Source organism: Rosa rugosa, chromosome 4 (genome assembly GCF_958449725.1).
Source record: "Rosa rugosa chromosome 4, drRosRugo1.1, whole genome shotgun sequence".
Taxonomy (NCBI): domain Eukaryota; kingdom Viridiplantae; phylum Streptophyta; class Magnoliopsida; order Rosales; family Rosaceae; genus Rosa; species Rosa rugosa.
This window is the reverse complement of record NC_084823.1, coordinates 42,442,994-42,456,001: the sequence shown is the minus strand read 5'-3', so window position 1 is coordinate 42,456,001 and position 13,008 is coordinate 42,442,994. Positions and strand designations below refer to the sequence as shown.

At 37.0% G+C, this 13,008-nt stretch overlaps 1 protein-coding gene and 1 pseudogene across 2 annotated transcripts; both read right to left on the bottom strand.

Annotated features, from left to right (window-relative positions):
• Positions 1 to 860: 860 nt before the first annotated feature.
• Positions 861 to 5,346, bottom strand: LOC133706801 (ABC transporter G family member 31-like). Of its 2 annotated transcripts, XM_062132351.1 has the most exons (13): positions 4,946 to 5,346; positions 4,505 to 4,554; positions 4,078 to 4,183; positions 3,673 to 3,754; positions 3,209 to 3,391; positions 3,007 to 3,110; positions 2,763 to 2,919; positions 2,553 to 2,615; positions 2,320 to 2,450; positions 1,872 to 2,204; positions 1,482 to 1,772; positions 1,303 to 1,386; positions 861 to 1,186 (listed from the first exon to the last, which is right to left on the bottom strand). In XM_062132351.1, the coding sequence occupies exons 4-13, from the start codon at positions 3,704 to 3,706 to the stop codon at positions 1,040 to 1,042; spliced, it is 1,527 nt and encodes a 508-aa protein (XP_061988335.1). In that variant the 5' UTR covers positions 3,707 to 3,754; positions 4,078 to 4,183; positions 4,505 to 4,554; positions 4,946 to 5,346; the 3' UTR covers positions 861 to 1,039. The 2 variants fall into 2 exon arrangements, with proteins under 2 accessions (XP_061988335.1, XP_061988336.1); XM_062132352.1 differs by lacking the exon at positions 4,505 to 4,554.
• Positions 5,347 to 6,736: 1,390 nt separating this feature from the next.
• Positions 6,737 to 8,816, bottom strand: LOC133744843 (heat shock cognate 70 kDa protein 2-like; annotated as a pseudogene).
• Positions 8,817 to 13,008: the final 4,192 nt, after the last annotated feature.

Sequence of the window (13,008 nt, the reverse complement as noted above, 5' to 3'; positions counted from 1 at the left end):
AGCTTTGAACACCCCAAACTCCTTTGATTTCAGCACCCAGACTAATTCGGGCCACCAAATCCATTTGGGTCCCCAAAATGATCTGAGCACCCCCACTTCTGCCTCTTTGCCCATCACGACAGACGTTGTTGTCGTCCATCGCACACCGACTAGAGAACTTCTCGCAACCAAGTCCTCAAACCAGATTGCCCCTTCGACGTAACCTGTTTTTCCCACCGCCGAACTCAACTCCATTGTCGCACTTGCAGAATGGTGCACTCCTTAATCCTCTCAGAACGGAGCTCCAAGTATCTTGTCGCCGCCGCTTTCACTACACCAAAAACAGTCTTTTACCGCCCACATTGTGCGCCGTAAATACCCTTTTACGGCGCACAAAAGTAGGCTGTAAATGCCGGAGCCGTAAAAGACATTCCTCTTTAACGGCGTTCATAAGCATGCCGTAATTGTGCATCCAAGCAGGCCGTAAAAGACATTCCTCTATAATCCAATTTGATTTATGGGATGTTTGCACGCCGTGAATGTCAAGAAAGCACGCCGTAAATGACCTTTATGACCACTTATTTACGGCACACTGGGTATGCCGTAAAATACTCTATTTACGGCCTACAACGAATGCCGTAAAAGACCTTTTTTATGGCACACTTTTGCATGCCGTAAAAGTAGTTGCCCAATTTTTTTAAGGCCCAATTTGCACGCTGTAAAAAGCTTTTCTGTCAATTTTGATATGTCATTCACGACGCACATAACCTGCCATAAAAGTCTTTGTGGCAAAGAGGTTTCCTGGCTGCTCATAATCCAAAAATGATCAACTAACAAAATGACTTGAGCAAAAATAATATTAACCTCAAAGTACAGGCCGGTGAATCAGCATATATATCATAGATAATAGAAAGGGTTTTAACAAACTTTTTATATCCAATCTGTTACAGACCAAGTACAATTTCTAGCAAACTTGAGTTTAAACTTATGTTAAGAATATAGCATATTACAAAATATACTACATCATCTTTTGAACATTTAACCATCCAAATGCACGAATTCACCTTGGGTATCCAATCTTGCAGTCTCTCCTATTTGTCTTAGGCTGAAAGGTTGGTTGGGATTTGGGTAGAGTTTGTGTGGTTACCTCCAGCATCCAGGTTTCTGGATTGTACCCGCTTGGAATTGGAGTGATTCCATTAATCTCCTGCAGAACAAAACGGTAATGAGGACAAACTCTCAGAGAAACACTATATATTATTCCAATTTGATATAGTAGTGAACCCATTAGATTGTGTACCAAGTAACAAAAGAAAATTTTACCTGAAAGTAGTTTATCATTGTCTGGGAGTGCTGGCCTAGCTTTCCTCCATATATAACTTGCCCCCCTCGTTTCATAAGAAGAAGCTGTGTATGAAACCAATCAGAAATTCAGATGAACATCATATTTGAAAGTGGACAGAGCATCATATTTAAAACTGTAAGATAATAATCTAACGTACCTCGTCAAATGCCTCAAAAATGTCGATACTTGGTTGGTGTATAGTGCAGACCACCGTTCTTCCTGTATCAACAGTATTACGAACAGTCCTCATCACAATGGCTGCTGCCCTTGCGTCCAGTCCAGATGTGGGTTCATCCATAAAGATAATTGACGGGTTCGCAACAAGCTCAACAGCGATTGTTAAGCGTTTTCTTTGCTCTGTTGATAAGCCTGAACTGCCTGGCACACCAACCAAAGCATGCCTTAGAGTATCAAGCTCTACTAGTTCCATTACTTCTTCAACAAACACCTGCAATGTTAACATAGTAAGGTTATGTGAAAAATAAATTGCAACAACGAGGGGAAGCAAAACGAATATAAATATCATAAGTTGTATGCAGCAACTCACGAGTCTTGTCTCTGTGCTGACTTCCTTTGGAAAGCGAAGAGCAGAAGAAAACCATAGACTCTCCTTAACTGTAACTTGAGGAGAATGTATGTCATTTTGCTCAACATATCCTGCTACTCTAGCAAAAGTATGTTGCTCTCTCAGGTAACCAGATATCTTAATATCTCCTTCTATGTATCCACCAGTTTTCCTACCAGCAAGGACGTCCATCAAAGTGGTCTTTCCAGCTCCACTAGACCCAACTAAAGCTGTAAGAATACCTGGTGAGAATACTCCGCTCACATTCGACAAGAGTTGCAACTTCGATTCTGGTATACCTTGTGACTTCATCTCCTAAAAACATTAAAGATGCCAGTTTGCATTATCTGTAATGTATAGGACATAAACTTGAAGGGCTACAAACTAGGTCTCATCAGCTAAAAGAAAATAAAGCTGAAAGGATACGCACCTTTGGCTTGTGAACAGAGTAGGTAACATTGTGGAAAGTCATTGTTAATGGCTGAAATGGTAAGATCATTCCCTTTACTGGGCTGTTAACTCTAGCTAATTTTGGGCTAGACACAGTCTTATTTTTACCCCCTGCATAATCAGAGTATTAATTGTAGTTATTACAAGTCAACTGAATCTCCTAAATATCTAAATATATTAATACATGAGGTAGATGGTGGAGTTGCGACTGACCATCTGCAGCAGGACTCCCTTCTGTGTCATCAAGTGGAAGCACTGTCTGGTACTTCCTTAGTGCTGTGAAGAACATGTGATGAACAACATTCTTAGAGATGATATACAAATATAACATGAACAGAAAACAATATATTTTTTTGATTTATAAACTGAATGCATTAACTGGACTACTGGAGATACAAACATACAAATTTCTTTCAAACTTACGATTTAGGTACGTCAAGGCCAGAGTCACTCTGCAATTGAAAAGCAATGCATAAGCTAACAAACCACCAACTCCAATCCAATACCAATAATCACCATTTGGTATGTTGTGTTCTTGGAGGACATTTTGCCCAATTGTTCTGTTTGTTAAAGGAGCTATCTGCAAAGGTCCCAAAGCATTAAATAATGGATTCATATCTCATGAATATCATTTTGATCATTTGATTCCAAATTGACAAAAGCATACCTTGATCCACCTTACAGCAGTAAATTCATTGATAGAAAGAGCGCGTTGTCCATATGATAGTGGTGATACCCAAAAGGCCCATTGCCACCATGGCTTAATGCTATCTGAAAAAGAAAAGGCAGGCTGGTCAGTTACTAAAACATATAACAAGGCAAATTACTAATAATAACCAATCTCCTAACCATGCAAAAGATTTTTGTACCTTTGGGAATAACGAATCCACCCAACAAAAATATAACAAGTAATGCAGCTAATCCAAATGCAGCCAGAGCACAAATAAGTGAACTCACAAGCTTTGAGGAGTTCCGCAATACAGTTGCAAGCTGGGAATGACTACTTACGAGGGCCTTAATCTTCTTGAAAGATGCAACAACAGATATTGGCACTATATCAGAATGAATAATAAACAGTTAATAGTGATGAAAACTCAACCCACTAAATTCCAATGCAAAATCAATATACATCCTTGCATATAAAACTGGTTTGTAGCACCACAAACAAATAAGGTATTTCTGCAGGGACAAATCTTGCCCTTTAACTTGAAAGGTAAGCATCATATTAAGTATATTACAGAGCCCAAAAACACTGAATCTAACTCTCTCACACACATTTAAAACCATAACAGTTCTCAAAGGAAAGAAACAGTACAAACAGATTAGTAATTACCAAATCCTTCTGGGTCTTTGTTTATGAACCTCATAAGATGATCAGTAGTAGCTAAGTTCAGATCACTGAAATAATACTCCACCTGCAAATGTTAGGAGAACCAAAAGAATATCAGGTAAGGTAAAGAGTAGGGAAAGTTGAGATTACAACTATTATATTAGATACTAGTATGGTACCACCAAAAACAGTATTCCATTTTTAGATTTTCTCAAACACATCATAGGAGTCAAACCCTGCATACGTTCTGGAACACATGTTATCGAATTCCATAAGGACCAACTTCATCCCCATTTCAATTCATCCAATGTCAAATTAAGTTTGCAGCCAACATACTTTTAGACACATATATGAACACTATTACATAGCATATAATCTGCTATAATAGAAAAATCAAGTAGGGTATACCTTTAGAAGTAGGGAGCTCCTTGCCTTCTTTAGTAAAAAACTCCCTCAACGACACCTATGGTTTCCCCTTGAACTCCTGAACTGTCACCTTCCTCTTATGCGAAAGCTGCGTCAGCACAAACAATACCCCAAAAATCAAAAATCAAATAAAATATCGAATCCAAATTAGCAATAAGCAAGACCCGGATTTTGGCATACCCTACAAATCATGAGATCGCCATTTATCATCTTGTTCATATGATCCCATTACTTAATCAGTCTGTTAGGACTCTGAGTTTTCCACCATTTTGATTCGTTCATATATAAACGGGTATATACAATTATATATATGTACGATTAATTATAGATATAGAAATACATGGAGCTATTCAATAAACCAAGATCAGTAATTGAAAAGCAAACACCAGCTAAGATGAAGATCACTTACAGGTATGTAGACTAAGCAAACTCCACCCAAATCCCAACCAACCTTTCAGCCTAAGACAAATATATGAATTCCATTAGTACTCAGCATTAACTCCCAGATTTCATTACCAATTAAACTGCCCAAAATGGGATTCTTTAGAAACCATTAAAATGATAGGAATCCCATAAACCCAAACCAAGATCAAAATTCAATGCATTAATTGAGTACCTTCCAAACAAACAAACACCAAACCAAAATCAAAATTCAATGCATTCGTCCCTAAAATTCAATGCGTTATCTCTAAAAACCAAATTAAACAACCACAATTTCACAAAACAAAACAAAAAAAAAAATTGAAAACTTTCTTCCAATTAGAACTAGAACGAACACAGAGTGCATCTCTAAAAACGAAATCAAACAACCACAATTTCAATAATTAAATATGAAACGAGTCAAACTTACCAGAATTTAAACTCGGGGAGCCGTCGAACGAAGGGGCGGAACTCGTCGGATCCGCGGGTAGGGAGGCCGGGGCCGTCGGAAAGGTCGTGGATCTCCGGGTCGACCTGAGGAGAGAGAAAGCCGATGAGCAAGTTGAGGAGGAAGATCCCCAAGCCGTACGACACGATGTAGAATCCCTGGAGAAGTAGACGCGGAGGACGTAGACCAAGGCCACGCCGAGGGTCGCGAGCCAGCGGTGATCAATCACTTCAATGTTCTTTAATTTGGAGCTCAATCGATCCACGGCATCTTGATGACAAGAGCAGAAAACGTGGTGGTGGTGAGAGGTGGCCAGCGACTCGTGGAAAATTGAGGTCTGTCGGGGAGAGAGAAAAGTTTTGTTTTATGAAATGAAAAAACAATAGAATTAGAAAGTGTAGAGGGAAGAGATGGGGGGAAACAAAAATTTTAGTGAAAATTTCGCGCCTTATACTTTTACGGCACACATTAATGCATGCCGTAAAAGGCTATATTAAAACAACATTAACGGCGCACATTCTTGCAGGCTGTAAAAGACCAAATAAAAATTGACATTAACGGCGTGCATCAATGCATGCCATAAAAGATCAAATGAAAATTGACATTAACGGCGTGCATCTAATGCATGCCATAAAAGACCAAATGAAAATTGACATTAACGGCGTGCATCAATGCATGCCATAAAAGACCAAATGAAAATTGCCATTAACGGCGTGCATTAGATGCACGCCGTAAAAGACTATATCTGAAAGGGTATTCACGGCATGCCGTGAAAGTGCGCCGTAAATGTATGTCTATTACGGCACTCATCGATGCACGCCGTAAAATGTGCGCGGTAAAAGAGTCATTTTCTTGTAGTGTTTCTTCGATCGAATATCCCGCTGTTTTTTTGGAGAACCTTGATGGTACTAGAGAAATAAAAAGAAATACCAAATTGGAGGACATAGACCTTACAACAAACAAGCTAGAAACAACTGAAACTCAAAATGAACTCTATATCTAATCTCATACTCTATGGTCATTAATTTGTTAAGTTATGAAACTTATTTTAACAATTTTTTTTTAAGCACGGAAATTGTTATAGTGTTTTGATGGATATCACAATTAGTAAGAGCTCGTTACAATTTTCGCTCTAGACTTCCAAAATCTCATGTTTGGCCCTGCTCATGTTACTACTTCGACAATTCTAGTAGTAACTAGAAAAAAGTTATCGTGAAGGTAAATAAGGTCCTCATTGGAGTAAACCAAGTTCTTGTTTAAGTAATCAAGTCTTAAAAGTAGTAATTGAATGCAGATTATATATTAATATATTGTAGTATTTCTCTATAGCTTACAGTTCTACGATTTATCCACGCGCATGCCCGGCCTATTTATATTTTGATAATTGATAATTTTTATAATTTATACCAGATTACCAGAATACCAGGTGCTGTTACTCGTTAGAAATTAGCGGTTCTCCCAGACTACATAGTACATATACAGAGATGACTGAAAACTTTATTGCATATATGCATATCCAGATATCCATTTCATGCATCAAATTAACTAACTATATAGTACGTCGAAAATTAAAGGACATTGTTCATAATTCATTAAAAAGAATGCAATTCCTAATTCATTCATGCTACTTCATTCCGTGATCAAAACCAAACGTCAAGCTACATACTTATCGAGACTAACTACATCAAAATTAATTAAAAGCAATTAGAGACACAAAACTAAACAACTCCTTTATTAGCCACTTCCATCCTCTCGCACGCTGCGGCCACCAACTTAATTAGAAGTATCGGCACCCTGATACATTTCGGCAAATATGGGATTGCAAAGGTTTTCAAGAATTTTCATCTTATTCTCGTATTCTTCACGTTCAGCTAGTTGGTTCCCACTTCCGTCAAGCCAGTGAATGACCTTTTCAACCGCATCCACAATTTTCTTTTTGTCTGGTGAGCTTTGAGAGATTAGAAGATGTGTTCCTCAAGTCATATGCATAGTTTTCCCATGCAATTTTAGCCGCCATCTTATTCTTGTACTCCTGGTCTTCTAATTTGTATTTCTCTGCCTCCTTGACCATCTTCTCAATTTCCTCCTTAGATAACCTATTTTTGTTGTTATTGATGATAGTGATAATGCTTTTATTACCTGTTAGTTTTTCGTCAGCATAGACAACCAAAATTCCATTAGCATCGATCTCAAATATAACGTGAACCTCAGGAACTCGCCTTGCAGCAGAACGGATGCCTTTTGACCTTAAATGTACCCAACAACCTGTTCTCTTTGGCTGTTGCGCTTTCACCCTCATACACAGGAAATTTTATAGTTGTTTGTCCACTTTCGCAAGTTGTGAAATTTCGTTGTTTCTTGGTGGGGATTGCAGTGTTTCTTGGGACAACAACTCTCATTCTTCCTTTAACAGTTTCTATACCAAGAGAGAGTGGAGTCACATCCAACTGGAGTAAGTCTTAACCTTCTCAATATTTCCCTCGCTGCTCAAAATTGCAGCTTGTACGGCTGCACCATATGCAACTGCTTCATCAGGATTGGTGCTCTTGCAAAGCTCCTTACCATTAAAAAAGTTCCTCAATAATTGATGTACCTTAGGAATTCTAGTAGATCCACCAACAAGTACAACATCATGAATAATACTCTTGTCGATTTTAGCATCTCAAACACTTCTCCACCGGCTCCATGCATTTTGTAAAAAGATCTATGTTGAGCTCCTCAAATTTTGCTCTGGTTATTGTGGTGTAAAAATCAACGCTCTCATATAAAGAATCAATCTCGACGGTAGTTTCAGCGGTGGAAGAAAGAGTTCTCTTTGCTCTCTCACATGATGTTCTCAATCTCCTTAGTGCTTTAATTTGGGGTTATTGCTTATATCTTTTTTGTGTTTCCTCTTAAACTCTTGTACAAAATGGTTCACCATTCGGTTGTCAAAATCTTCACCTCCAAGATGGAAATCTCCAGCAGTAGCTTGCACCTCGAAAATTCCCTCTTCAATTTTGAGAAGGGAAACATCGAAAGTGCCACCACCAAGATCAAAAATAAGAACGTTCTTTCCACCAACAGTGCTACCTTTTTTGTCAAGACCATAGGCAATAGCAGTAGCGGTAGGCTCATTGATGATGCCCATGACATTCATACCTGCAATTATACCAGCATCTTTTGTAGCCTGGCGTTGGAAGTCATTAAAGTATGCTGGGACATGCAGTTACAACAACATTCTTGACAGTGGATCCGATGTACGTCTCTGCTATTTTACGCATCTTAATAAGAATCATGGAAGATACCTCCTCAGCAGAAAACTTTTTCTCTTCATTCTTGTAGTTAATCACAATTATTGGTTTGTCTCTCCAACACCACGACCTTTGAAAGGTCAAAACTTCATGTCACTCTTTATGGAGGCATCACTGAAACTCCTACCAATCAAGCGCTTTGCATCTATAATAATGAAAGTATGAAACAAAAGCATAACAATTATTAAAAAAAAAATGGATAGCAGAAGTTATTTAGATACAGCTAGAACAACATACATATATATATGTGTGTCTCTGTGTGTGTAGGTTCTTAGTTAAATTGATTGTTTTCATAAGATATTAATTTACAGATAACTTAAAAAATATATATCAAGAATGTACTAACCAAAAATAGTGTTAATGGGGTTCATGGAGACTTGGTTCTTGGCGGCATCACCAATCAAACGTCCATTGTCGGTAAAAGCTATATATGACGGTGTTGTTCTATTGCCTTGATCATTGGCGATGATCTCAACACGACCGTGTTGCTAAACACCAACGCATGAATAAGTTGTTCCGAGATCGATACCGATGGCCGGACCCTCACCTTTTGCAGCCATAGCCATGTAGAAGATTAAGCCAGATACAAAGAGAAAAGGTGTTCGTGTTACTGTGTACGCAATGGATGTGATGTATTAGTATTACTATGGATGTGAATCATGTGTCAGTATTAGTATTACCATATATTGACCTCTTAGGAATCGAGGCAGCGCGGGTTTTCATTAGTTAGTCCTTTAATCCTTTTCCTTAAATTGATATTACCATTCCTGTCCCAGTGTAACAAAGAAATCCTAACAAGTAGACTAAATTAATTTGTCAACAAGACAACTTCTAGGGGTTAAAAGGAATCATAATTTTGTTCGGTCTCCTTGTGGAGTATGGAGTAACCATATCTTTGATCATTTGTGTCGTCTTTTTTTTTTTTTTAAATATTTCCGGCAAGGCAGACAAAAATGGTTAAAAACGTTGGAAGGTTTATGTTCGAAACTTGGATATGCAAAAGCAACATATTCACTGTACAATAAAGGGAAGGAATCCAGTATAAAATTTAAGTAACATCAAGACCTCGAGGATTCTAATTTCTAAGAAACAAAAAGCCTAGCAGCCACAAGGTTGCAAGTTATGGGAAAGATCGTGACATGACTTGAGACTTTAAATCGGAACAGAACGAGGCTCGACTCAGATAGTGGCCGGTGATTACGCTATATCATGTGTATGAAAGATCTCCAAATCTTTATCTTCAGAGGAGTTCAGGGCAATAATCAATGATTGTCTCATCATTGACTGCGGTTATGAGGGCAGCAAGCCATATGCAACAATTCTGCATGTTTCGTATCAAAAAAAAAAAAAAAACAATTCTGCATGTTACCATATTCACTTGAAGAGCCCCAACTAGGCAACTGCTAACTGCAGAGTTCCTTGGCCTTTTTACCGAGTAAGAGACTTCAGCTTTTCTCTTCTTGCCTTCTTCGGGCTTCTTGGTTGCAGCACCAAGCCTCTTTACATGGGAAATGTATCCATCCACGTCATATTTCCTTTTGCAGCCTGAATAATTCATGCGTATTTTCCGAAAAAATGGTTTGTTCCTTCCAACCCTGAAATTCCTCATCAAATCACCTAATCAGAGAATATCACTAAAAATTAAGATGTCATTGAAATTCCTCATCAAATCACTAAATTGGACAATTCTTAGGTTCACCCTTAGGATGAACGAGTTTATTCACCCCTATTGTCGATTAACATACTTTTGCTTAACAAATTTATAATCCAACGGTGCATATCTTAAATTAGCCTTTAAAGATCATCTATGTAAAAAATCAATCGAATCCGAAATTGTTTAATTATCTAATTAAATCAAACAAATAGATGGTTCTAACAATACTCACTACTCTTATGATGAACCGTCAATGTATTTCATAGAAATGAATAACTAAAATATCTTCAATTTGATTGATTTTTTACAGAGCTAATCTTTGTATTACGTTATACAACATGAATGGTTGGATTAGAAAATTATAAAGTTATTATGCATTAATTTAAAGAGGGGGTGAATATGCTCATTCACCCAAGGGGTGAACCTAAGAATTGTCCTTCACCCCTTGGGTGAATGAACATATTCACCCTCTCTTGCGATTAATGCATAATAACTTTATAATTTTCTAATTCAACCATTCATGTTATATAACGTAATACAAAGATTAGCTCTGTAAAAAATTAGTCAAATTGAAGACCTTTTAGTTATTCATTTCTATGAAATACATGGACGGTTCATCATAATACTAGTAAGTGTTGTTAGAACCATCTATTTGTTTGATTCAATTAGATATTTAAAAGATTTCCGATTCGATTGATTTTTTAAAGAGATGATCTTTAAAGGCTAATTTAAGATATGAACCGTTGGATTATAAATTTATTAAGTAAAATTATGTTAATCGACAATGGGGTAAATATGCTCGTTCACCCTAAGGGTAAATCTGAGAATTGTCATTTCCTAAATATCTAGTTTGTATTGTATTAATAGTTTTCCTAAAGTAACTTGGTATATCTAGTTTCCTAATTAAAGTAACTACTTACCCTACATGATTAGGATTATGATCGTCCTACTTATATATTGACAACAACATCTCACTACAACAAAAAAGCTCATTTGCGAGGAACTTATTCCTCGCTAAAAACCGACATTTCATCACTATAGTATTTCCACGAGGAAATTTTTTTCGTTTTCAATTCGTCGGAGAAAGCTCATCAAGAAAAGTTTTAGCGACGAAAAAACTATTTCCTCGACAAACCTTTTTTGCGAGAAAATTAATTTTTCTTGCTGTTAATCTTTGGCGATAATGTTTTTCCTCACCCAAACTCATACTTTTACCTCGTTAAAAAATTTCGAGGATCAGAAAATAGTCGTTAAATATATTTTCTGACAAACTTGTTTTCGTCGCTAAATTATGTATTTCCTCGCTAATGATAATGAATAAATAAAAAATTATAAAAAAAAAAAAAGTGAACTACTGTTTTTGCGGCGAAAATATTTTCGTCATTATAAATAGCTTTGGCGAGGAAGTTCTTCCTCTCTTTAAACCATTTTCAGCGACGAAATTTTGTTTCATTGTAACATGTACCCTTTTAGCAAGAAAAAGTTATCTCACTAAAAATAATCAGCGAGAAATGGTGTAGGAATTGAAATCTATAGTGAGATAATTCACTTTTGTCATTATTAAATTTTAGTCTATAGCGAGGAAATATTCTTTTCTGTTACAGTTGTCTGCATATTACAATATGACATGTCGGCAGTACATATTATTTCATTCTACAAAGAGGATTCTTTATTCAAAACTATTCAAACAATCAACAAAAATAATAAAGGAAATAAAAGAACATAGCAAGGATTTTGGAACAGAAGAAACTTATATTGCAGCAAACATCGTTTACATATGGTTTACAGTACAAAACTCTCTTGGTATCGTTTACATATGGTTTACAGTACAAAACTCTCTTGGTAGTTCATTATTCTTAGACTTGAAGAAAAAGATCCAAACCTATATTTCAAAGGCAAAAGCATATACTAGCAGCTTTAGCTCTTATTCAAGAAAGCTTAACAAGACAAGCCTCTCACTTCCTCATGATCACAGTCCACAAGCTGCTGCCCCCTGAGACTCACGAGCTCCCCTGTTGTCAAATAATGAGCTCCTTCCAGTGCAAGCTCCCCTTATCTACAAGACTACAAGCAATAAATCATCCTCGTATGTGATTCTTGTTCCTAATCAAAGTTCAAGTATGGGGCAGTCACTAAAACAACATTAGTAGTTTCATAGAATACTTGCAGGAAACACACAGTGGTGCAGAAATGCTTCTAAAAGGTTATCAGGCAGAGAATCTGAGAATTACCTTAATCATTGTCTAAGGCCACAACTTAACCAATCCCTTCTACTTCACCATCAGACCCACGAGCTCTTAAGCTAGAAGTTGACAAGACCTGTGAACCCAAATGACAAATGATATAAATGAGGATTTTCATCTTTTGTCAACATTACATATGATTACATCAAAACAAGGAGTAATCAACCAACCTTTCCAAAGGCTACTCCACACACTACTATGTCCCCCTTTCTAACGGTTCCATTTTGCACGATAAGTGTAACTAAAAGTTCTCTAGATTTATCAAGACCAGCCTCAATGACTGCATTTTGCACTTCTATCAGGATTGGCCTTTAACTGTTGCAACTAACAGAACTATACAGAAGGTTAGATACATGGAGGAGGTAACCAAAATGCAAGGAAGCGGAATGAATTGGTGGAGCCTCTTCCCAAAGATAAGAATTAGTGAGGAACCTGTATGATAAAAAAAAAAGGGACTGATTAGTATATGATCTTCAATACAGTAAGGTGCTCTATAAAATAATAGGGCCAACTCATATAGTAATTTGAGACCCCAACACTGCCCTTACATCTGGAATATATCTTATTCCCCAGACATACAATTAGATAACACAATATCTATCTATATATAGGGAGTTGTTATTAACACTACCATAATGTCAATCTCCACTCTTTTTGAAATTTTATGTCACTGCAAGTAAATAATCACATATTATCTTTTCTGGATTCACACTTGCATCAAACCACATGAGATCATCAGCATATGTTGCTTCACCTATAACTAGCATATTGTTGTCTGTAGTTAAGTCTAGCTGTATACTCACTATCTCCTTATATAGCCTTATAAGGAAGCGATTCACCACACTACCTTGATCT